The sequence below is a fragment of the Apium graveolens genome, chromosome 2, assembly GCF_009905375.1.
Source record: "Apium graveolens cultivar Ventura chromosome 2, ASM990537v1, whole genome shotgun sequence".
Classification (NCBI taxonomy): domain Eukaryota; kingdom Viridiplantae; phylum Streptophyta; class Magnoliopsida; order Apiales; family Apiaceae; genus Apium; species Apium graveolens.
Genome location: NC_133648.1, coordinates 298,725,729 through 298,750,203, shown reverse-complemented (window position 1 = coordinate 298,750,203; position 24,475 = coordinate 298,725,729). Strand labels below are relative to the sequence as shown.

The following is a 24,475-nucleotide window of genomic DNA, read 5'->3' as shown; positions in this document are numbered from 1 at the left end:
TTGCTTTTGATTTTGATATTGATATTGATATTAGTATTTGTTATATTTGTTGTCGACAATTGTAGTGAACGATCGTACAATTGAATGAGTGAAATAATATTTGTTGTAAAATAATATCATGGATCAATCTTTCCTCTGATCCATTAAGATTTTAAAGCGATTTGATCAATTGACGATGATAATGTTATGTTTTCTCATCTTTTCTCTCAGTCTCCATTTTTATGCTTTACTGTTTATTGTCTTTTTATCTGCAAATTTAGATTTAGTTCTTAAGGTTATTACAGGGACCTTAACAGATAACAGCCAGGATCATTGAGGTTTGAGGACGAGATAAAGGGATTATCGGGACTGTGAAGTCGAGAGTCATGCCATACTGACACCAATTTAGCATCCTTACTTCCCTTTTTTCTTTTCTTTACTTCCCCCTTTTTTCTTTTTCATCATCCATCACGCATAGCGAATTCTTCCTATTTTTACTGGTACAAGAAGGTAATTTGGGCCGACACCCTAATCCGTTTTACATCATCTTTAAATAATTAACGAACAAAGTAATATTATACCCCTGTACAGTAGGAAGAGTACTGATCTGTCCAGTCAGATGTTCTAAAGACACATAGTTGTAAATACTCCTACTCAATCAAATGAACTGAACAAGTCACCCAAGAAAACTGAAATTTCAGCACAATAAAAGATCCAAGTGCATTATCAAGCACTATATGTTCAACAAATAAGAAACTGCAACAAATAAGAAACTGCAGAAATTTTCTGTACATTCGCTTTGATGGCACTACGTATCAGCCAATTTTGCATCTGATACTTTCTATCACCCAATAATCGTAGTGGCCAGTATTGTTAAACAATGACTGAGTTGCGCATAAAAGATTGAAAGTTACTGTATTAAGACACTATCACAATTTCGCCACGGGAACCTGCCAATGGCATCTTAGAACATTAGGGTAAATAAAAGAAAGAAAAACCAAGAGTACACGGTAATTATTAAGAGGTAAAAAAACACTGTAAACACCGACAGCTAAATTGTTCTTACATCGATCAAAAATATCTTCTGCAGCCTTAAGCAATGTCTCAGCATCCTCAGCCATTTTGTTAATCCTATCTGACTCCCTACCTGCTTCAGCTGCCACAGATTCTTTATTGTCTGCTACAGCAACCTTGTAGGCTGCATTTTTAGCAGCATCTTCTACTGTATCAGGAAGATAAGAAGTTGGTTGAGGCTGTCTAGGTCGAATTTCTTTTGGTTTAGGGGTAGGGGCCCTTGTACCAGGTGCAGCATCACTTTTACTTCTGTAGCAATTATGTACCTGCATTGGGATAATGCAAGAACTCATAACAATTTATAATAAATCTGTCACCTTATCAAGTTAAAACTAATCATCGAATAATGCAATCCCTACATTCAGAAAAAAACATCAGTTTCATAAAGGATGACCTATATGAGGTAGCACCTGCAGATAATACAATCTATAATCTAATAAATGTAGCCTGCATAGCACATGCAGACTTCGTGTTGACTTCTACAGTTCTACGTGTAAAGAAATCCTATAACATAAGTTTTACCTAAAATAGCAGAAGAAACAAAGTTGACTGTAAGTTACCCATATGTTCAACATCAATGATCACAAGTTTTTTGTGATACATTTTTTATCATACATATTTTTGGGGGGAAATCGACTAATTATTCTTGTGATATCGTATAATTTATTGTTTGTAATCTGTCTAATATTATAAAGCATAATATGATATAATATGTAATAGAGATAACGACAACTCAACACTGGAACAAGACACAAAATACTATTAACTAAAGGACAAAAATTCAGAAGTATAGAAGACTTGTTAAATACGAAGAATCAAACATGAGAGATATAACCTTAAAGTCGGGTCATAAGTTCATTTACATGTTCAAGCTGCCTCAGTGACGAATAAAGAATAAAGACTTTCGGAGCTACAGAAGTGTTAAAGATTCAAAGCACTAGCTCCACTGGCGCCTATACAGAGAGATATCCACATGGAGTTAAATGTTCTTTGAAATTCTAAGTACAAGCCTCTAAAACACTTTTGGAGCAAACGGGCGCCTCTACTACAATTACTAAGCTCCTACGCTCTTCAGAAGTTAAAAAAATTGTTTTAAGTTGTGCTCTTTAAAAGTTAAGAAAATTATTTTAATTATTACAGCAAGTCAGCAAGTCACTTAGGCGCCTATAACATACATGGAGCAACACTAGGCGGCACTATTTTTTGAACTTGGAACATTTTCCAGTTAACCTCAAAGTACTTGTTCCCGGGGCACAGGCACACCCATGGCGCTTACTGTCCTTATCACTTAGATTTTTTCCAAATACAGGTCCCGGATTCTATTCTAAAGCGTCTATCACTAGAGCAACAGTTTTATTGGATGAAACTAATTTGATTAACTTGGCTATAACTAAACCATGTTTCAAAGATTAGAATAGCTTACACAAAAGAAGCTGAACTATTATGCGATTATTTTCTTCGTTGCAAACACAAAAATACGAGAATTCCAATAAAGACTATATTAGTCTTTATTTCATCAAAAAGAAATAAAACTGTTTGGGAGTATCGTATTCAACCCACAACCCATCTACGATACTTTAGGACTAACAAAGGTATTGTCATGCATCACAAGAAAAAGGAAACAGTAACATGTTGCGTGCCTTCGAAGAGTCACACAAGGTTGGAGTAACATAGTTTAGGAAAATACACTTGTAATTCCACCACGCAATTATTTTATAGCTTACACATAGTATCACTCAACCTTAAAAGAATATTTGCCACATCCTAAAGTAAAATAGTTTTGTAGATCACATTTTATATCTTGATTATTAGAAACGTGAGATGGGAAGAGGCCACTATTAGAAGTAATAAGACTCATGCTTACAACATTTATATATACTATCAAATTTCAACTAGGATTTCATTTTACAAATAGATTATGAAGTCACGATGCGACTTACTTTGGAATGATTGGAGCATTCAACAAAACATAAATGAGTTCATCAAACACAAACTCAGTCAACATCACAACATCAGAAACAAGTCAACCTAACAGTAAAGGAAGGAACCCAGATTTATCTATATTAAATATGAACTAAATAGGTTTCAGTCATCTATATAAAATAAAAACAGATAACTATTTAAGTTCTCCAAGTCCTCACAATGTACAAAAGCCAGACTAGTTACATCACATTTACCTCAGATCTTGTCCTATGCAAGTGTTGGTTGGATAATCAACAATTTCATCATTTGTGATATTCATGTCATATTTATTCAGATAGGCCTAAAAAGATCTGACAAGACAAATAAGTAGAAAAACAGGAACAATAAAGGGAATAGAAGACACAAATATTGGAACATCAATAAGCAGAACTTAATAAACATAATAAAAACAAATAAGTTAATTTTGTGAAATCCTTACAAATGTAAGCCATTATTCAATTTGAAGCTAACGACATTAGAAAAATGCACTAAATCTACTAATCAAAAAGTTCAATCAACCTATTGATGTATTTAATCTTTATATGTTGCTGCAACTATGACAAAATTATAACTCACTAAAGAAGTTGAAGTGTAGTTGCATTTCAGAAGATTTTTCATACTTACATTAATAGATTAAATTAACTCAAAGTAATTTATCACAGTAGGACTTCTGAGCTAGTATCTCTTCATGTACATCTTTACTTAGCTATCCTCAAGCTTGTCAAGGCATAAAGACGTTACATTACTGTAATAATTAGTTTAGTGAATTGAATCAAAGAGATTTATTAACTTTTGTTTGTTTAATTTTGAGACTTTTGTTAAGAGTAAAATGGTTCAATGGTACAAGTTAATGAACTATACCACACAAAAATGAAAATAAGCAAAGTGAAATAATGTATCAGAAAAATATTTTGTATGTGTGTGTGCGTAGTTGAATGCGTAATTCGCCTAGGCGCCGTCTAGTCCTCCTAACCTACAAAAATCAAGGCGCTTCATTGTTTACCTGCTTTCCGCCCACGCAACGACTTAAAAACTATGACTTGGGATAAGCTAAGAGCATAAGGGGAATATTGAAAATTAAATCTCACATATCCCACCTCGAAAATTTTTACAAACTCAATACCAAGGTCGATACAGCGTATTTGCGTCTGTTGTGGCGTCCATATGACGCCGACAATCATAATGTATGTAAAATTATAAATATATTGATCTACATACTAAGGTATAAATATAGGGCTATAAATATATAACACTAATACTATTAAATAAAAAACCATTACTTATAAATTATAATACCAATTACCAAGTCAGGAAGGGCAGTATCAAAATAAGTAACACTCAAAGGTTAAAACATACAATTTTTCAAGTTTTAATTAGGCAGGGGTGCAGGGCAATGACAGTAGCAGGCAGTAAGTTTTAATTTGGAATTGGAAGTCAGTAGCACATTTAGAGGAAATCATCAAGCACCAAATGGTGGGTAGACTTTTAGGGTTTTCTTACACTTTTACATGTAAGTGGTTACTGGATCGGGTAAAGCCCAAAAAGCCAGACATAAAAAAAGATAAAAGAAATAATTTTGTGACGCCTGTGGCGTCCTAAGTGGTACGTGGCGTCCAGAGGCGCCCAATTGGTGCATGTTCGCGAGTCGTAGCGACGTTTTAAGCCTTTTTCGCGCCATAAACGCCACATAGACGCCATAGACGCCATATGTATGCTTTAACAACTATGCTCAATAAAAATACAAACAAATTCAAGAGATTAATAGTAAAAGTCGCCGGGTGTTTTGCGTCAGTTGTATGTACTGAAACCTCCTTAAAACACAGAGACCATTATTAATAAACTGGAAATTTACACCATATTTTTAACAATTTAAAAATGGTACTATATGTTTGTGTTCACTTTTAATCCCTTTCAGTACTTCTGACACTTCTAATGCACGGCCGATTGTATGTGCCATCATCTATGTGTGAAAATAGGTCTTTTCAGTCACAACAGTTTGGAGCAAAGAAACAAAATAAATATACAACAGAGTATGATGTATGGTTCTAGTGTGAGTTAGAAGGTATAGAGACCCTGCTGAAGATCTTTCCAGAACAAGATGAACCACTTTGGTTTATGTTCTGTGACCGATTAAAATTAACCTTACCTGATGTGCAATTAAATCAACATTCATCAATTTGATTTATTCATCATTCTGCACTTCAATGCTCAAACTCAGTTTTTTCAAGAAAAAGAACAATGTTAGGCGGATATTATAGTATCAGTTGTTAATTGTTAATTACGTTATATTATTATTTAGATAGATCATAGAAGTGCATGTAAAATTTCAATGTTTCTGTCATCTATTATGTTAATATTTAAATATTAGGTGATGTAGATCAACCAATTAGGGATATGGATAAATATTACAATTAATTTCTATTTATCCAATATAGGGTTATAGACCTACCCATCCTATATATATTCTGAATAAAATCATATGAATCAATAATTAATCAATGTACTAATATCAGTGTTCTAAAAATCGGTACTCGGTTCGACTCGGTGAAGGCATGGAGTAATGAGTACTCGGAAAGAGTACTCGGAAAGAGTACTCGGTTAAAAACTCGGATAAAATAAAATACTAATTTTTAATTTTAATATTTATTTAACTTAAAGTATTTTTATAAATAAATGATAAACAAGAAAATTAGTTATGTTTTTGAGTATCTCGAAAGAGTACTCAATTTTAAACGACAGGTAACTTTTAATTTAGTATGAATTTAACTTGTAATATTTTATAAATATTATGCAATATATTAATTATTTTCTTTTTATTTTGGCTAGCCCTTTACAATCATTTTAGCACTAAAAATACTTAAAAGTTGTATTTATTTGTTAGAAACTAATGCCCACTTACGAGTGTTGTTTTTGGAACATTACTCATTTTTTCAAAAAAAATCTTTTAAAAAGAGTTTTTCCCGAGTAATCCGAGTTTTGTTCGAGTTTGACCAAAAAGTAAAAAACCGAGTTATGACCGAGTATACCAAAACCAAGGTTATTACGGCTCCAAGTCGAGGGCCCGAGTACCTTCGTGAAGACTAGTCGATAAGTCGGCAGACTAGTCGTAAAAAGTCGACAAAATGTTCATTATACACATAATTACTTGATTTAATATATAATATAATTGAACATGTTAGTTTTATAATTTAAATCAAAAGTAATAGAATAGTAAGTTCAAAATATGCACGGTACACCACAATTATTGTTATGAAGACCCCAAGTCGGGTTAAGAGACTCGGACCACAATTATTGTTATGAAGACCCAAGTCGGGTTACGAGACTCTTGGACGACCTTCACGTCAACTAGTCGACGACAAGTCGGGTTTCGAGACTCTCAGCGCCTGAATACCTTCATGTCGACTATTTGTCGACTAGTCGTCTTCGTGATAACAATGACCAAAACCGGATCGGAAATAGGTCTGAGTCCGAGTACTCCGGAGTTTTAGAACAGTGACTAATATAGAGGAGAAGGTGATGGCGTTTAGGTGGCGCTTCTCATATCGTTTCAATGCATTTTTTAAATTTTCTCAAATTTTGAATTGTTAAATTTACCTTATTTTCCCATAAACTATTTTCTTAACTCACAATACCGTCTTACAATTTCTCCTTAAATTAACCATATTAATATCTTCTTAGACTTTCTCTTCAAGTCAAAGTTATTATCTTAATACTCTCCTATACATTCTTTTCAAAACAAATTAATTATTAAATAGAATAAATGTTAACTACCGTAGATTCTCTTAAACTTTCTTCTTAACTCGAATTGTCATCTTATTATTCTCCTAAAATGTCTCTTCAAAATGTCTCCTCAAGTCAAATTACCTTATTAGTAATTTTTTTAGACTTTCTCTTCAAGCCAAAATTACCATCTTAATATTCCCCTAACAGTCTTTTCAAGTTAAAATTACTATCTTAATATTTTCTGGGCTTAAATATATTGTAATTTAGAAAAAATATACTTTTAACTTCCATTAAATTCTCCTAAATTGAAATTTCAAGTTCTAAAATTTCTCTTAAAGTCATGATTTTATTTTAATATTGTCTTAAACATTCTTTTCAATTCAAACTTATCATCTTGATATTTTCCATGCTTACATAAATTTAAAAAAACAAAAAAATAAATTTTTAACTTTATTTTAATAAAATAAATAAAAATTGTACCAAAAATTTAGATAGAAATTTTAGAAGTTTCTTATTATAAAATTATATTAAGATTGTATAAATTAAATTTGTCTCTAAAAATATTTGAATTAAATTTTATAATAACCAAACATTCAATATTGATGAACAGATTGTATTATATTATGAAATTAGATTTGTGAACAAAGAGAAAGAGAGTTGCTCAATGAGAGCAAATATGTTTAATGAGAGTAAATATGTTTAACGAAAGGTATTTTATTTACAATTCCACATTTATTCAGAATTCCAGGATAACCAAGACGAATGTGAAACCCCAAAAAAATCATAACATAATTTTAGAAATGTTTTAATTTATTTTATTTAAAAGAACACTTTATGAAATATTTGTAAAATAAAGAAAAATATTTACATTTTTTAAAATATTTATAGAAAATCTAGAAAAACATTATAAAAGAAGCAGCGAAAATATTTCCTGTTACTTTTATCATTCAACAGTCATCACATTAATGTTTCCGGGGACACACATTATGTGACAGCGAAAAGAAGCAACTAGTTAAAATCCAACAATTAAATGCCCTTTCCTTAAATCCATCCTAACAAATGTTTCAAGTTAATAATGTAGAAAAAAATTAGGCAAGCACCCAATCCACAAGCAGTGGTTGTGGAAATTACTCCTTTACACATACATGCATGCTTTTACGAGCCTGTGTTTTATGCTTAGGCTTCAAATAAAGAACCGTGCAACCTAAATGTGTTTTAGGGTCAAAGAGATATATACAACATTTAGAAACACCATATTTACATGGCAAGATTAACGAAACAACCTAACATGAAAAGATTACCTTCTCGAGTTTCTCTTGTACAACAAGCCTTCTTAGCCTAGAGACCAATAGCCGCCTAAAATTTGGAGGCACCTCTTGCTTTTGCTGTATAATTTATCAAAATATGAAAATTTTGATGAGCTTCAGTAATCGAGGAAATTAGATGTGTCATTGTGTTGTGAATAGAGTGTGGTAGAAAATTACATAAGAATGCAAACTTTGTTTCATCTATGTATGGGATCAACACTATTATATGTATAAAAGAAAAAATGAGGAGGGGGTATCCTGTATTGTTACCTCAATAAAACTAACGATAGCGGTAGCATCAGATCCATTAGGGTGGTTAAGGTTGTTAAGTGCATCGTAAATCATATAGTCATACTTTGAAGAGGTCTTGACATCAAGAGAGGATTTAGAATAATCAATAGCAAGGGGGAGTGCATCATCGGAGGAGGGTGGGATAGGAATGGAAGGGGGAGGTGCGATGGAAGAGACAGAATGAGGTGCATTGGTAAGGAGAAGTGGAGGAGGAGGTGTCTCATCGGACTCGGACTTGGGTTTGATTATCCTAGATTTGTCCCTTGGGCCTTGCCCACCAGCACTCACACTCATATTCCGCCATTTGTCCTACAACGAACGAACAAACAAACAAGTATAATCATCATCAGTCTAATTAAAACCCTAATTGAGGAGGGAGGGAGGATGTATTTAATTTAATTTATAACCAACATAATCTAATACTAGTACGTACCTTGAGATCTATATTGGAGCGAGTGTAAAGATGGTGATTAAATTCAGGATCTTTCTGAATATTTTTCCACTTTCCGGTGCCGTGTTTAGCAACGCCGGCACGTAGGGCTTCTTCTTCTTCCGCCGTCCATTTCTGCTTTGGATTGCCCATTCAATTCAAATTCAATTCAATTCAATTCAATTCAATTTAAAATTTATATACTATCCTAACACTCTCTGCTTAAACCCCCCCTTCCCCTGCTGTTGTGGGAATTCAATACTCATATAACCTCCTCACTACCAATTAGCCTAAAACCAGTGCACTTTTTAATATTATATAATTTTTTGAATTTAATTTGAAATTAAAATTTTAAGATATAAAATTTATTTACTTGAAATTTTTATAATATAATTTGATAATAAATAAAAATATACACATAGGTATATAAATATTTTAGTTTAAAAATGTAATGTAAGGATTGAAATTTATAATTTTATTGATATTTAAAAGTATTTTTATAAAAGATAATTATATTTAAATTAAAAGATAAATTTTAACTCATATCAATAGTATATGAATATTCAGATTACGTTATTTTAATTTGTGTAATCGCGGATCAACGCTAAAAGCACATGTTATTTTATTTTAGCAGGTCTAATTATTTTCTTATCTTAATATTGATTAATTATGAATCAATTGTATATTTTTTTTAGTCCGGATACTATATTGATTATTTTAGTCTGACGCAATTAAACCACGACTAAGGAATCAACTCTATTATTATTTTAATAAAATAATATGTATGTAATAGAATTTTAAAAAACCCCTAATTTATACAAATCCAAACATTGTAAAATTTTAGTATTTTGATTATTAGGGTCGGATCCTTCTTATCCCGCTATTCTAAACCTTTATTGTACCAAGTAGGGAATTAGATACATTTTAATTTTATTTTAGCCGGAATCAATGATATAATAATTATCTTTAGTTTGAATTTAATTTTTGTTGTGGATAAAAACTTGGGTGAAACACATAATTACCTCTTTTTTAAAATATTATAACCAAAATAGCCGATGGCGTGGCAGACGGCCCAAAATGCCTACCGAATGCGCAATTATAACATGCGTAAGTACCTATACGCTCTCATGTTTGCCTATTTATTTTTTTCCTTATTGAAGAAGAAATTTTCGTTGTATACGCATTTGACTTATGCGTGGAAAGGAAGTACGCATATTAAGCTTGCGTATCCGACTGAGCACACATTTATATATTGCGTATACCAGAAATATTTTATCCCCTTATTTCCTCTTTCTCTCCCAATATACAATAACACATACCATATTATCACTTAGCACACCAAATAGACAATCATGTTCTCCTTCTATATACACTCACAATTTATGTGCATATTAATATATTCCCTCCGTCCCAATAGATTATTAACATTTGAAATACAGGGTCCGGCATGCAATTTAATGCTCTTATCTAAGTATAGTTGCATAACTTATTTTGAATTTTTTTAATAAAAACTTAAACATTTAATTTATTCAGAAAAAAAGGTTTTAAAATAATTTATTTAACTATAGTAGATAAAAGTCTTAAAATTTGTGTTGTTCACTCCATTTCAAATTTTACACAACCTAAAAAGACGAAGAAAGTATAAAAACTGGATTTGACTATTTTTAATTTAACATACAAGTGTATGAAAATATACACAAGAAAAGTAATTTAGGAAGATAAGATGAAGGGGGACACTTGTGAAAAGATTGTAATCTGTACTGATTTTGTTCTACTACGGCGGTGAATATAGTTTGAGTAGTATACGCATCCTATATATGCGGATACAATGGGTATTTTGGCCAACATTTCCCGACAAATGGTAATTCGGACCAACTTGGGTGAAAAAGAGGTATTTTGGTCAATTATTCTAATAACTTAGGGTATATTTAATGATAGGGTTTGTGAGTTTCGAGGCTCGATTTGACTGCTCTTGTATTTCGTAACTCAATTTGCCTTAACAAGATGCCTACGTATCTTGTTGTTCGCCAAGGATCAAGTCAAAAACGTAATTCTGATTTGTGGGGCGAGTCCCTTTATATAGGCATAGGATGCCCTTGAATTAGCTTAAGGATAGGAGACTTGGTGGACAAATCTCAGAATTAGAATGGACTTTGGAGTCATATAATGCAGGAAGTTGATTCTTTATCCAATGGAATTTCTTGGAGGCCAATCTCCAAGGAATTGTGTCATTATTTGGACTTTACTCATCAGCTGATTTATCTCTTATTAAATAATTACGAAATTAATTAATATTCAGTGTTTGGGCCATTTATAATGGGCTTAATTATCAGGCCAATTCAGGTATAATTAATGCGATATTAATTACGCAACCAGATTTTATTTTACTCCCTATCATTTGTCCCTTAACTTTTGGAAAACCGTAAAAGATTTCGCAGAAGTTAAGTTAATTTGTTCCTTTCCAGGATATCTTTTCTTGCGTAAAGTGTGGAGCGATCTACACATTTATAACGATTTGCCTTGTACGTGGCTTCAGGGTAGTTATTGGGGCTTCCCTAATAATTTTCTTACCTTATTCCTAATTTTTTTAGGGATTTTCTGGCACTTTTAAGATTTTTCCCTTACTTTTTTAGATTTTTCCTTAATTTCTAGAAAATATTCATGATTTTCAGGAATTTTCTAGGAATTTTCCTTAATTCCAGAAAATATTTATGATTTTCAAAAATTTTCTAAGAATTTTCCTTAATTTCCAGAAAATATTCATAATTTTCAGGAATTTTCTAGAAATTTTCCTCAACTTCAAGGAATATTCTATTTTTTCTGAAGTTTTCTTGAATTTTTCATGAAATTATTTCAGAATTTATTATTTTTCTGTATTTTCTCTGAAATTTATCATTTTTATTCTTTTTTTTCTCTTTTCTTCTTTTTTTTTCTTTTTACTTAAAAATAATTTCGACCAGAAATCAATTCGACCAGAATCCTGGTCCAAATATGCCCCCTTTTTTATCCTGGTCGTGGAGTATAGGGGTCAGAAACGGTCGACCAGAATCCTGACCGAATTTCGGTCAGGATCAATTTTGTTCTGACCGAATAATGCTTCCATTATTTCTGTTCGTGCGTTATTTCGACCTGGAGAACTCAATCAGAATCATGACCGAATTTTGGTCAGGATTTAACGTTGACTTTTATTTTCCTGACCGAATTAAGGGCTCAATTAGCTCTGGTCGTAGGTTCATTCGACCAGGGTTCTTCGATCGAGATTCTGACCTATTGTTAGGTCAAGATTTTTTATGTTTAATAATTCTTGACCGAATTATGGTCTTGCTTAGCCCTGGTCGTGGGTTCATTCGAACAGGATCCTTCGACCAGGATCCTGACTTATTTTTACGTCAGGATTTAGTGGATTTAAAACTGGGCTCCAGGCTTTTTCTAGGTTTTGTACTAGGCCCATTATAGCTGGGCCTTTTCTCCTGACTTTCCTAAATGGGCCTTGCTTTTCTGGAAAGTTCCAGAATTGGGCTTGTTGGGCATTTCTTTCTGGCCCAAACTTTTATCTAGAAATTAGAATATTCTGGAAATATATATATATATATATATTTTATTATATATATGTTTTTTGTTATTCTAGTAAACTTATAAAATTCTCCAGATGTGGGCCCAAGCCTTTGGGTTGGGCTTTTAACCGGCTACCTCCGGTTAAAATTCCAGGGTTACCGGCCCATTGACCGGCTAATGAGGCTATAAAAAGGGGGAGAGTGAAGTGGGATTCCATAGTTCACTTCCTCGCTTCTCATTTCTCATTTCAAAAGTTCTCCTCCTCTCTCTCAACCTTCGAGAGTTTTCTGGTAGAAAACATCCTTTCCGGCCACCTTCCTCCTCCTTACACAGCTTCAAGCTCTACTCCAACCACCATTAATGGCAGACAAGGGTTCAGAAAGGGCAGCCAAGATTGCTTCAACGTCTAAGAGAGGTAACGACATCGAAATTCTCTCATCTTATATGTCATTTCTAGATATGATCAATACTAGGGGAGACGAATACCCGTCTAGCGCTCACTTAGATTCTTTCGATTATTGTAACAAATGGTATAATTCAAATGCTATTAACAAACTCAACAAAATCTATAATGTTCGTCCCCCCTTAGAATAGTTCCTGCCGAAGGTGGCGATCGAACATTCCACTGCAAGCCCGATACTTTGTTTTTTTATGCAGACTCCCTTACTGAGGGGCTTAGGTTTCCTTTCCATGAGTTCATTCCCACTTTATTAGCATATTTACAAATTAATCCTTGTCAGCTTCCTCCTAATGTCTGGAGAAACATTTTATGTTTTATGATTTTGTGTCTTAGAAGTGTTTTCCCTCTTTCGGTAGCTGTGTTTAGAAAAATTTTCCAGTGCTACAACAGTGCTCAAAACTCTTGTGGCTAGGTTTATATTAGACAAAGGCTCAAATGTAAACAAATTTTTAACAGTGCTTCAATTCCCGACAATAACCAACATTGGAGGGACAGTTTTGTCGGGCTTAAGTGGGAGAATGGGGCACACTTTTTAGATCCTCCTTTGGGAAAGTCAGTGATGGTAGCCCAGAATCCATTCACCTAACTCCCGAAGAGACTGTCATATATAATGAGCTTATAAAGGATAACGGCGAAACTCCCCACTGGACTCTGTTAGAGGAGTTTTCTTTGATCTATGTGGGGCTTTCCTCAGTCTCTGTACAGGGTATTTTTCCTTCCCATCTTATTTTCACTTTCTTTCATGCATTATTGACACCACTTATTTTTGTTTTTCCCTTGTTTTTGCAGCCGCCAAGGAAATCAATGAAGATAACTTGCCTGTCGTTGAGGAAACAACAAGAATGAAAAAGGCCCAGATTGCGGGGTTGGATACACGTGGTAAGGCACTGGAGCCCAGCTTTTTGAAGAAGCATAAGGAGCCTATGGTGGAGGCTTCTTTCTGGGGGACTGAATGTAACATCCGAGACATGACGTTTAATTATTTTTATCAATAAATGATTTTTTATGTGAATATTATGTGATTTTTGGTGAATATTTGATGATTGATGTTGTTATGTGAATGTTCATATGTGGTAAAGTCTAGGTACGTTAATTTTATTATGTCCAGAATAAAATATAGATAATTAAGGTATCTTTCTGGTAATTTTTGGAGTATTATATGATTTTATATTGATTTATGAATTTATTAACTGTTTTCTGAATAATTACAAAAATTATTTTATAAAGTCAGGAATCGTCCAACCTCAACCGTTTTTACGTTTTTATAACCCGAAACTCTTCCGAAAACTCCTTGCTAACCTAATCTGGTAATTCCGGACGTTTTCCATGTTTTGCCTTTTCCGATCCGGATTACGGTTTCACCTGTGCGCGGCCCGGCGTGATATTTTTGATACGCTAACCCTTTTCTATAACATTATTTTCGTAAAATCGTATTATAAAAGCCTGGTTTTGATAATTATCCGAAATAGGATAACGTCTATCCAAAACAGGATAGTGATTATCCAAAACAGGATAGTGCTTATCCAAAATAGGATAGTGTTTATCCAAAAAGGATAATGTTTATCCAAAACAAACGTATTTATCGATCCAATACGATCCAAAACGTACTAATATTCTGTAAATATAAATAGCCCTTTCTAATTCCATTTTCACGCGCAAAATCATAATCAGACAGTACAAACCCTGAAAAACAGAGAAAACTTTATAAAAACACCTTATTCTTGAAAATCAATTGCACAAACGTAGGCGTTATCGAATTCCGATTCGGGCCTGCAATATATCAAAACGAAGCTCTCAAAATCTTCTTTCTGAATCAATCATTTGTGTTTGCCCAGAAATCAAGGTATTTTTCTGATTTAATTATTTAAATTCGAATTAATTATGGATTAAATTATCAATTTTTGTTCTTGATGTTTTTGATATGATTTGATGGCATAATCGTGTAGATCTTTTCTTCCTGGTCAATTTGGTATATTATATGTCAAAAACGGAGTTCAATAACATGGTTAAATTTGAGTTTGATTCTCGGATTGTAAACTAGGGTTTATGTTCTTGAATGTTCTTAATTGAAAATTAGGCATTTCTTAACTAGGGGTTATTAGATTAAATAGGTTGCATCAGTAGATAGATCGTATGATAAGGAATCGAATGGTATAAACGAATTTAACAAACGATACCGAGAAAGCCATGAACGGAGTTTGGGAAGGTCGCCCGGCGGCGGTTTTTCCCGTGATTATTCCGGCCAAACGACGGAGGTTTTGGAAATTCTGTTTGCATAATCGAGTTTGCCTTGTTGAACTCTGCTTATCTGCACTTTCTGGTCGAGTTCTCGGCACGTCGACTCGCCGGTAGTGGCCGGAGACGGCGACGACGAGGGTGGCGTTGCCAAAGTACAGTTAGGCCACTGAGTTTTCTATATATTTTCATTCAGTCCCTGGGATTTTAAAAACAAACATAAATTAGATTTCTGTTTACTTTATTTTAAAAATGATATTTTTATTATTTTAAAAATCCGAAAATGGTTTATTTAATTATTTTAAATACAGAAAAATTATTTTAATTATTTATCTATTCAAAAATAAATCTGATTTATTTTATTAATTATGTTTAATTAGTTTTTAATTATTTTAATTAATCAATTAATTTAATATTAATTGATTGATTAATTTAATTAATTATTAATCAATTTTAATTAATTTAATAATTGGATTTAATTATTTAAAATTGATTTAAAAATTTCAAAAAATAGTTTTGAGATTTAAAATATTATTTAAATTATTTTTCAAGGCTCGATAATTATTATAAAATTATTTTAATGCCATATTTGGGTATTCGAACACTATTATTTAATTAGAAAAATGATTCGGAGTCCAATTTTAATTCCGAAAAATGTTCAAAAATTTGTATTAAATACCTGGAAAATAATTTTGACCCTGAATCTTCTTTGAAAAATTATTTGGATTGAATATCTTACGTGCTATGTGTTATATGTGACCTGATTGATGTATAAAATGATTGTTTGTGCATTGTTTGACTGTTTCTGCTGTAACTTTTAATCCGTACATCAGATTTGGGTGAAATGAAGGGTAAATAGAAGCTTGCATCGAATAGAATGAGTTGAGAAATAGTGTTGATGAGTATATGTGATGTCTAATAGAGGAAGTGAGATGTAGAAAAGGAAAGAAAGTGGTTAGTGAGTGGGAACCAATTGACAAGTGTTAGTGAAGTGAAAGCGAATTGATAAGGCAAGTATCCCTGAACTTTCTTATAATATACTTGTGAATACTTTTGAAATCTTTTCATTATGTTGCAATTATTCCCAGTAATTCCTATTCTATATTGCAAGTACTTTGAAATACTTAACCCTAAACCCTGATTCTTATTGATCTTGAGCCGTGAGCCTGATTTCTTGTAAACCCTTGATTGTTGAATTCTTAGATACGAACCACACCTATCCGATACTACTCCACAAATATATATCTACCACATACTGATCCTTGATATGAGATTGCTTTCCAGACAAACCTTTATGCCTTGCATAACAGAATACCATTCCTCGTAACCTTTGTACCCTTGGTCTTCTACACTTTGATTCTTTTCTTGAATTGAAAGCCAAGCTTCTTGTTGACCTTGTCATACCTTTCTGGTGTTGTGAATCACCTTATGCTTCAAGATAAATGTTGTTTATGATTCAATTTATTGAATTACATTGTTTTTCATGTAATATTATAGAATTGGATTGTTTTTAAATATGGACCAGATTCGTGGTCATAATAGGCCAATGTGTGCCTTGGATCCAGTATATAGAGCAAAGCTGCGAGCCTTGCTCGGGGTTAGTGCGTGACTGATCAGCAGCCTAACCTTGGTTTTTAAAGTAAAAGTGAATATCCAATTCTAATCATTGCTTATCATGAAACTTGATTCCCTGTATCATTTCAATTGATCATTATTGTATCTCAGTGTTGTCATTGTGACTTGCTGAGCTAGTTAGCTCACTCTTGCGAATATGTTTATGTTCTTTTCTAGTTAAAAAGGAATTTGGTGATGGCGAGGATCCCCAGTCGAGTGTGCCAGCTATGTTTACAGGTTGAAGTGGAATGAGCTAGCGGAAGTTGTGGGAAGTTGTGAGGTTTAGTGTGAGCTAAAAGTTTGTAATAAAGTTTGACTTCAAATGTAAGATAAATAAATTTAGGATTTGGTACGTTTGTAATAAATAAGATTGTGGCTTGTGGACATACTTTAAACTGTTGCGATCCTTGATTGCGGTAAGTAGGGTCATTGCATATATTATTATACTCATAAACATGTTTAAATATGGTGTGTGTATGTGTTGTGGGCCCCAAACTTCTGACCCGGGTTTGGAGGGCGTCACAACTTTGGTATCAGAGCCAAGGTTTAAAGTCACTGTCACAAGCCTAGATTGTCGGGAATGGGTAGAGGGTTAAGATTAGTATTTGAAAATAAAGAAATAGAACGTTGAGAGGTTGAGTGCGGATAAATAGTAGGTTGTAGTATGATTCGTGGTGAGATTCGAGATTTTTATCTAGAAGCGTAAATTTTAGATAGCGGTGATGGTAGATTCCTTTATTTCGATATCATCTGATCACTCGGAGCCGTTAGTTGGAGGACCGTCAGCTGATCCACGCCCTGCTCTTCCGCCGATGTCAGCTATAGTACCAGTTGCGACGGTTGCACCATTGAAAGCTATTCCATTCGTGGCGTGAGATTAAACTTCATGGAGCTACTTGTGAGTATGCAGCCTCAGATGCTCTTATGGGGTGGGCTAGAGAAGTATTGGAGGATTTTGAAGGACTTGGTGGATCAGAGTTTCCATAATGCTAAACGACAAGAATGATGTGATAAGTGATATATGTATAACAGTGTATAGTGTGTATTATCATACTTTTGGTAGGAGTGCAAATAAACTAGACCTGCTGAATAAGGAATAGACCTGTTGTACCTTTGCCTTTAATAAAATGCTTTGTGCTTGTACCACCAAAGTTTGATATATATATATATATATCAGTACCTTTCCTTTCCAGTATTGTCATTTACTTTATCATACCTGTTTTATCTTACAGCACCAGTTATGAAACTTTTATGATGACATGTACCCTATTCCCCTTAACTGTTTATATTCTGTAAAGAAGCATGCAATTTACTTGGTTCAACTATTGAAAATGTTTTCAAAAAGAGATATTTCTGTTTTACAAAATCTTTTCACAAAAAGAAGTATGTTTTAAAGGCTAAATAAATTGTTTGATTCTTTACAGAAAATGTCTACCAGAAGAAATACCCGTTCCACCAACCAGAATGAAGAAAACAACAACAACAACAACAACAACAACAACAACAACAACAACAACAACAACACCCAAGACAGTAACAACCAGAATGCCTACCCAGGTCCTGTAGAACCAACTGTAGCCCAGATTCTTCAGATCTTGGCTCAATAAACAGTTCACCTGACTCAACAACAGCAGAGGCAGACCAACCCTCAGGTAACCTTTAAGACCTTTCAGGCGGTGAATCTACCAGAGTTTAAGGGTTCTGTAGATCCTATCGAGGCAAGAATCTGGTTGAAGGAAATTGAGAAGGCGTTTGACTTAGTCAAAGTGAGAGAGGAGCATAAGACTGAGTTTGCAAGTTACTACTTGAAGAATGAAGCCACCTACTGGTGGGAAACTGTTAAGATGTTGGAAGGTACGGATGATGTTACGTGGGATAGATTTAAGGAGCTGTTTTAAGAGAAGTATTTCCCTCAGTTTGTTCAAGATCAAATGAAGTTGAAATTTTTGGACCTAAAGCAGGGGAATATGTCAGAGGCGGATTATGAAAGTAAGTTTGAAGAGTTGTCTAGGTTTGTACCATCATATATGGACATTGATAGGAAGAAAGCTAAAAGGTTTCAGCAAGGACTCAAGCCATGGATCCGAGGGAAGGTGGTCATATTTGAGTTGGATACGTATGCGGGAGTTGTGCAGAAGGCTATGATTGCGGAGACGGAGAGTGAAATGTCTCAAAAGGAGAAGGTAAAAAGAGGATGTTTGAGGGAAGTGAAGGACAGTCCCAAGCAGGGAAGTTTCCAAATTTTAATCAGAGGAAGGGAAAGTTCCAGCCCGGAAGAAATTTTAACAGACAGAATGCAGGCAACGGAGGCCAAGGTAACCGCCCAGCCATTGGGAACCAGCCAACCCAGCAGAGGCCAGATATACCAGACTGTTAAGTCTGTAGAAAGAAACATGGTAGAGTTTGCAACAAGTTGAATGTGGTCTGCTACAGATGCAACCAGAAGGGGCACTATTCAAGGGAGTGTCATAATCCTCCATCCAGAGAGCCAGTCAACAAGGACCGTCCTATCAAGAATCAGGCAGGCAAGGTTCTAGCAATTGGATTTACTTGTTTCAAGTGCGGGAAGCCAGGACATATCGCAAGGGATTGCAAGGCGCCAATTCCAGTCAACAACACATTGCGTATCATGGGAGCTACTCCAACAGTGAATGAACTTCTCAGAGCTAGAGTTTATGACATGTCTGTGAAGGATGCTATTGTGGATACTGATGTTATGGCAGGTACGCTTACTGTGAACTCCTTATGTGCTAAAGTGCTAGTAGATTCGGGAGCAACTCGATCATTTATTTCTCAAGATTTTGTTAGTAAGTTGAATTGTCCAGTTGAATTATTAAGTGAGATTATGACGGTAGAATTAGCAAATCAGGAGCGTGTATCTGTTAACCAAGTGTGTAAGAGCTATGAGATTGAAATTACCGACCATAAGTTTGATGTTGACTTGATTCCCTTTAAGTTAGGAGAGTTTGACGTTATTTTAGGAATGGATTGGCTATCTAAGCATGATGCTCAGATAGACTGTCATAATAAGAAAGTAATATTGAAGACGCCAGACGAGAAAGTGGTGACGTTTAGAGGCCAGAGACAAGCGAAGAAGTTTTTGACGATAATTCAAGCTAAGAAGTTACTACGATAATGATGCGAGCACTTCATTGCGTATGTGATAGATAAAAGTCAGGAGCCAGTAAAACTGGAAGACATTCCAGTGATAAATGAATTTCCATACGTATTTTCAGATGAATTACCAGGACTTCCTCCAGATAGAGAGATCGAATTTGCAATCGACTTGGCACCTGGAACGGAACCAGTATTCAAAGCCCCATACAGAATAACGCTAGTGGAAATGAAGGAATTGGCAAAACAATTACAAGAATTATTGGAGAAAGGAGTGATTAGACCTAGTGTATCCCCATGGGGCGCACCAGTACTATTTGTTAAGAAGAAAGATGGAAGCATGAGGTTATGCATCGATTATCGGGAACTTAATAAGCTTACGATCAAGAATAAGTATCCATTACCTCAAATTGACGATTTATTTGATCAGCTGAAAGGAGCTAAGTACTTCTCTAAGATTGATTTGAGATCCAGATATCACTAATTAAAGATCAAACCTGAAGATATACCAAAGACAGCTTTTAGAACAAGGTACGGTCATTATGAATTCTTAGTGATGTCTTTCGGATTGACCAATGCCCCCGCATCATTTATGGACTTGATGAACAGAATTTTGAAGGAATATCTGGACAAGTTTGTCATTGTGTTTATTGATGATATTTTGATTTACTCAAAGTCAACGGAAGATCACGTGGATCATCTAAGGATAACTTTGGAAATTTTGAGAAGGAAGAAGTTATATGCAAAGTTCGAATTGTGAATTTTGGTTACAAGAAGTTCAATTCTTAGGACATGTGGTAAGTCATTAAGGGATCAAAGTGGATCCAGCGAAGATTGAAGCTGTTATGAATTGGGAAAGACAAAAAACACCAACAGAGGTGAGAAGTTTCTTAGGACTGCCGGGATATTATCGACGATTTGTTCAAGATTTCTCGAAGATTGCGACGCCTTTGACAAAGCTTACCAGGAAAAATGAGAAGTTTATATGGAATGAGAAATGTCAAGAAAGTTTCCAGGAATTAAATAAAAGATTAATCACGACACCTGTTTTGTCACTTCCAGATGATCAAGGGAATTTCGTAATCTATAGTGATGCTTCTCATAAGGGATTAGGTTATATTTTGATGCAGCATGATAAAATCATTGCGTATGCGTTGAGACAACTAAAACCTCATGAGCAGAAGTATCATACTCATGATTTGGAACTAGCAGCGATAATATTCGCCTTAAAGATTTGAAGACACTATTTATATGGAGAAAGATGCGAGATTTATACGGATCATAAGAGCTTGAAGTACATATTCACGCAAAAGGAGCTTAACATGAGACAGAGGAGATGGTTGGAGTTGATCAAAAATTATGATTGCACGATTAACTATCATCCAGGAAAAGCAAATGTGGTGGTAGCTGCATTAAGCAGAAAAGAAAGACTGAACATATTGACGATACCTGAGGTTTGGTTTTGTTTGTTATAGTTCATGAGAGCATTATTCTTGTATGTTTAGAGTTTGGTTGAAATTGTAATGATTTTCGGTTATAAATCTTGGTTGTTGGTTGATGAACCTTAGGTATAGTTAGTAGCTCTTGTTTGAGATTGAATAAGTTGGAAAAATCATGAGGTTATGGACTGAGTTAGTAAGGTTTGGATGAAGTTTGGTGGTATTTGTGGTTATGGGTTGATTTGTGGTTGATTGGAGTAGTTTAAACTTTGGTAATCGCGTAAACATAGCCGTCGTAATGCCCGATTTACCTTAGACTGTTTTGTGCTTAACTTTTGGACCCGAACACTCACTGCCATGAAATGACCATTACAGTGTTTAGATAGTTCATGTTATGAGCTTCGTTTTGATATGTGGTTCACTTGAATCCGATGTACGGTTTAGGAGAAACAACTGTTTTAAGTAACGGCGTTTCGCGAACGAACCATTACCCCTCGTCTTACTTTGAAACCTTGGTTAAGACCCTTAAATGATAATTGGAGTATGAAACAATTATGTAAAGTGGATTAGGCAGTTGGTAGGGTATTCGTGAAAGTGTCACCTTAAAATTCGTAACGGTTAATTTATTAAAAAATGGTGGAGCCAAGGGTACTCGAACGACTTATGTGATTTGTTAAGCGTAGAAATGACCATAAGAGAACGTTAGGGTTCAATTGGTTAAAGTCTAGTTTCTTAAGCGACCGGGGTTTAATTCTAACTTATGTTGTTGTTCATAGGTTATCGGACCCACTCTAAGATTAAGTCTATCCGGGAACACTCAGGCAAGTTTTCTACCCGTTATACTGTTGTTGTGATGTATATATGTATATGCATTATGTTGTGATAAGTGCATGATTATTATTAGCAAAGTCTTGTGATATATTGGAGCATGTGATATGATATTTATAGGCATGCCTGTTTTGTAATTTTCATATTCTATTATCAATTCAAATGCTTATAAGTTGCATCATACCTATGCTAGAGATAAGCAGTAGTTGCGTATGCCCTTAGTATAGGGGACCCAAAGGTGAACATTTTTCTAAACCGGGAGTCGATGTTCCCGAGTATAGTATATGTGTATATATATATATAGTTTTCAAAACTATTAATCGAATAAGGTTTATTCGATAACTTTATTTTATATAATGAATATTATTTTGAATATTCATTCGAGGACTTATGACTCCGCTTATTTTATTTAATGAATATTATTTTGAATATTCATTCGAGGACTTATGACTCCACTTATTATATTAAATAATATTATTTATTTTATTAAAGAATAATGTTTCGATAAACAAACTTATTTTCGATTATTCAAATAAAGATCGTACTTTCATATAAGTATATCTTTGGTTATTTATTATTCATTTCAAGTATGAGTTTTAAAACTTCTACTTCAATTATTTTTATAAAGATTATCCTTATGGGAATATTATTTAAATAATAATATTCAGATATCCTCCAACATATCGGGACTGATTTATTTTATTAAATCAGCATTACTCCAAACATTCTCAAAAATGTTTTCGAGTCTTAAAAATGATTATAAAAGTTAGAGCGGATCCCAAAACTCGTTTTCAAATTTAAGATCTTTCTTTCGAAGGGGACTTGAATACTCGCTCAAAAATCTAAGGGATCCGGCTCTGTGGTGTATTTTATATTCACAACGTGGTTGCTGTTTTGAGAAAACAATTTGATTACTTACCCAATGTTCGGGAAGTAAGTCCATCTAATTAAGTCGGCATAAGCGACAGGCCGGGGTACGGTCTATGAAGGTGTAAGAGGCTGGGTGACAGCCCATCCATGCGTGAGTGGCCGGGTAACGGTCTAGCGCGAGGTCCTAATGCGGCCAGGGTGATGACCGGCGAGGAATTCATCCATCTACAGTAGAAAAGGTTACTTATTGGTATCTTTGCCTGATCAGCAAGATATCGGGTTTATGCCAAAATTCTTTTCTTTCCAAATTTATTGGATATTACAACTATGTTCATACTTTAAATGACAGAGGTTTTCAGGAAATGTATGAGAGATATATATGGATATATATATCGGGACTTAATGAAGTATCTCGTAACTTCATTTCTTTTGAATGATATTTCAAAGATTGAATCTATTCAAATCTTATCTTGTAGTCTCATCTATGTGATGAACTTTTGAAACTGATTATAACTTGAACGGTGGTAGTTCAAGTAGTATTTGGAAAAGATATAAGTATATTGGAGTATCTTGTAACTTCATCTTTTCAACTTATATCTAGTTAATGATTATATTATGCATGACAACGATTTTCATAAAAATGTTGAGACAAGGTTAGATATATGAGATCACCTTCCAACGATATTTTTATACAAGTTATAAACTGGAACTCTATGTATATTATGCATGGAAGAGGATTCTAAGATTTTGAAAAGTATATATACTTATATACTGAATATTTTGCGACTTGGTCGCGTTAAGATATCAAACTTGGTTCATTTCTTCTTGACCAAGACTTTCATGAGTACTATGAGAATGCTCATATATTGTTAATTATTATACATATTATTTCGGTGGGCTTGTTGCTCACCCTTGCTTCTTCTTTCATCATACAACAACAGATAGACAAGATGAACATGATCAAGCTCCCAATTCACGAGCGGATAGGAAACATTCTGCAGTTTTCTATAGGCGTTGATACCGCCGTAGCTGAGGTAGGAACTACCAATAGGCTAGGTTTTCAACTATTGATGTACCAAACTTATGTATATTATGAATTGTAATAATGGCAAAGAATATGTAAATTTATTCAGAAACCCTTTTGAGGTGTAATGACTTATAATTGTGGAATAAAATAACTTGTGTTATTTTTGGTATTCATCTCTGAGACTATAACTTGTGATGTGTGTGTGTATATTATGGGGTCACAGTACGCAGTAGTTGGTCGATTGTTAAGATTAAGTATTATTAAGGGAAATGGAACTCGTGACAACCCGGATCCCTGACCCCGGATTTGGGGGTGTTACAGAAATGGTATCAGAGCCAAGCGTTATAAACCTCAGAGATGATGTGACGTTAAAATAATAAGTTCACTAAGATAATAAGAACTCTTGTCAAGTTCATAGTCGGACTACCTAACGTAGTACTGACAGTTAAAACCCTTATGGGAACCCTTATAAATATCGGGATAGAAGCGCAGTTCGTTATCGTATATGGTAGCGGGACTCCGAACCCTGAGGTTGAGGAGCAACAGTGCGATGATGTTTTATTACTT

The 24,475-nt window shown here is 34.1% G+C and overlaps 1 protein-coding gene across 1 annotated transcript; it reads right to left on the bottom strand.

Moving 5' to 3' along the window:
• Window positions 1-486: 486 nt before the first annotated feature.
• On the bottom strand, window positions 487-9,038 carry LOC141708639 (single myb histone 4-like). The gene is made up of 5 exons (XM_074512368.1): window positions 8,770-9,038; window positions 8,316-8,645; window positions 8,040-8,123; window positions 1,046-1,319; window positions 487-929 (listed from the first exon to the last, which is right to left on the bottom strand). The coding sequence occupies exons 1-5, from the start codon at window positions 8,917-8,919 to the stop codon at window positions 898-900; spliced, it is 870 nt and encodes a 289-aa protein (XP_074368469.1). The 5' UTR covers window positions 8,920-9,038; the 3' UTR covers window positions 487-897.
• Between the last annotated feature and the right edge of the window lie 15,437 nt (window positions 9,039-24,475).

Bases quoted from the DNA above. Each gene is read 5' to 3' on its own strand.
- LOC141708639 (XM_074512368.1), bottom strand. From the start codon at position 8,919: ATGGGCAATCCAAAGCAGAAATGGACGGCGGAAGAAGAAGAAGCCCTA. The intron at 8,646-8,769 runs GTACGTACTAGT...CGTTCGTTGTAG, and splicing joins GCTCCAATATAGATCTCAAG to GACAAATGGCGGAATATGAG. The intron at 930-1,045 runs GTAAGAACAATT...TGCCATTGGCAG, and splicing joins AGAAGATATTTTTGATCGAT to GTTCCCGTGGCGAAATTGTG.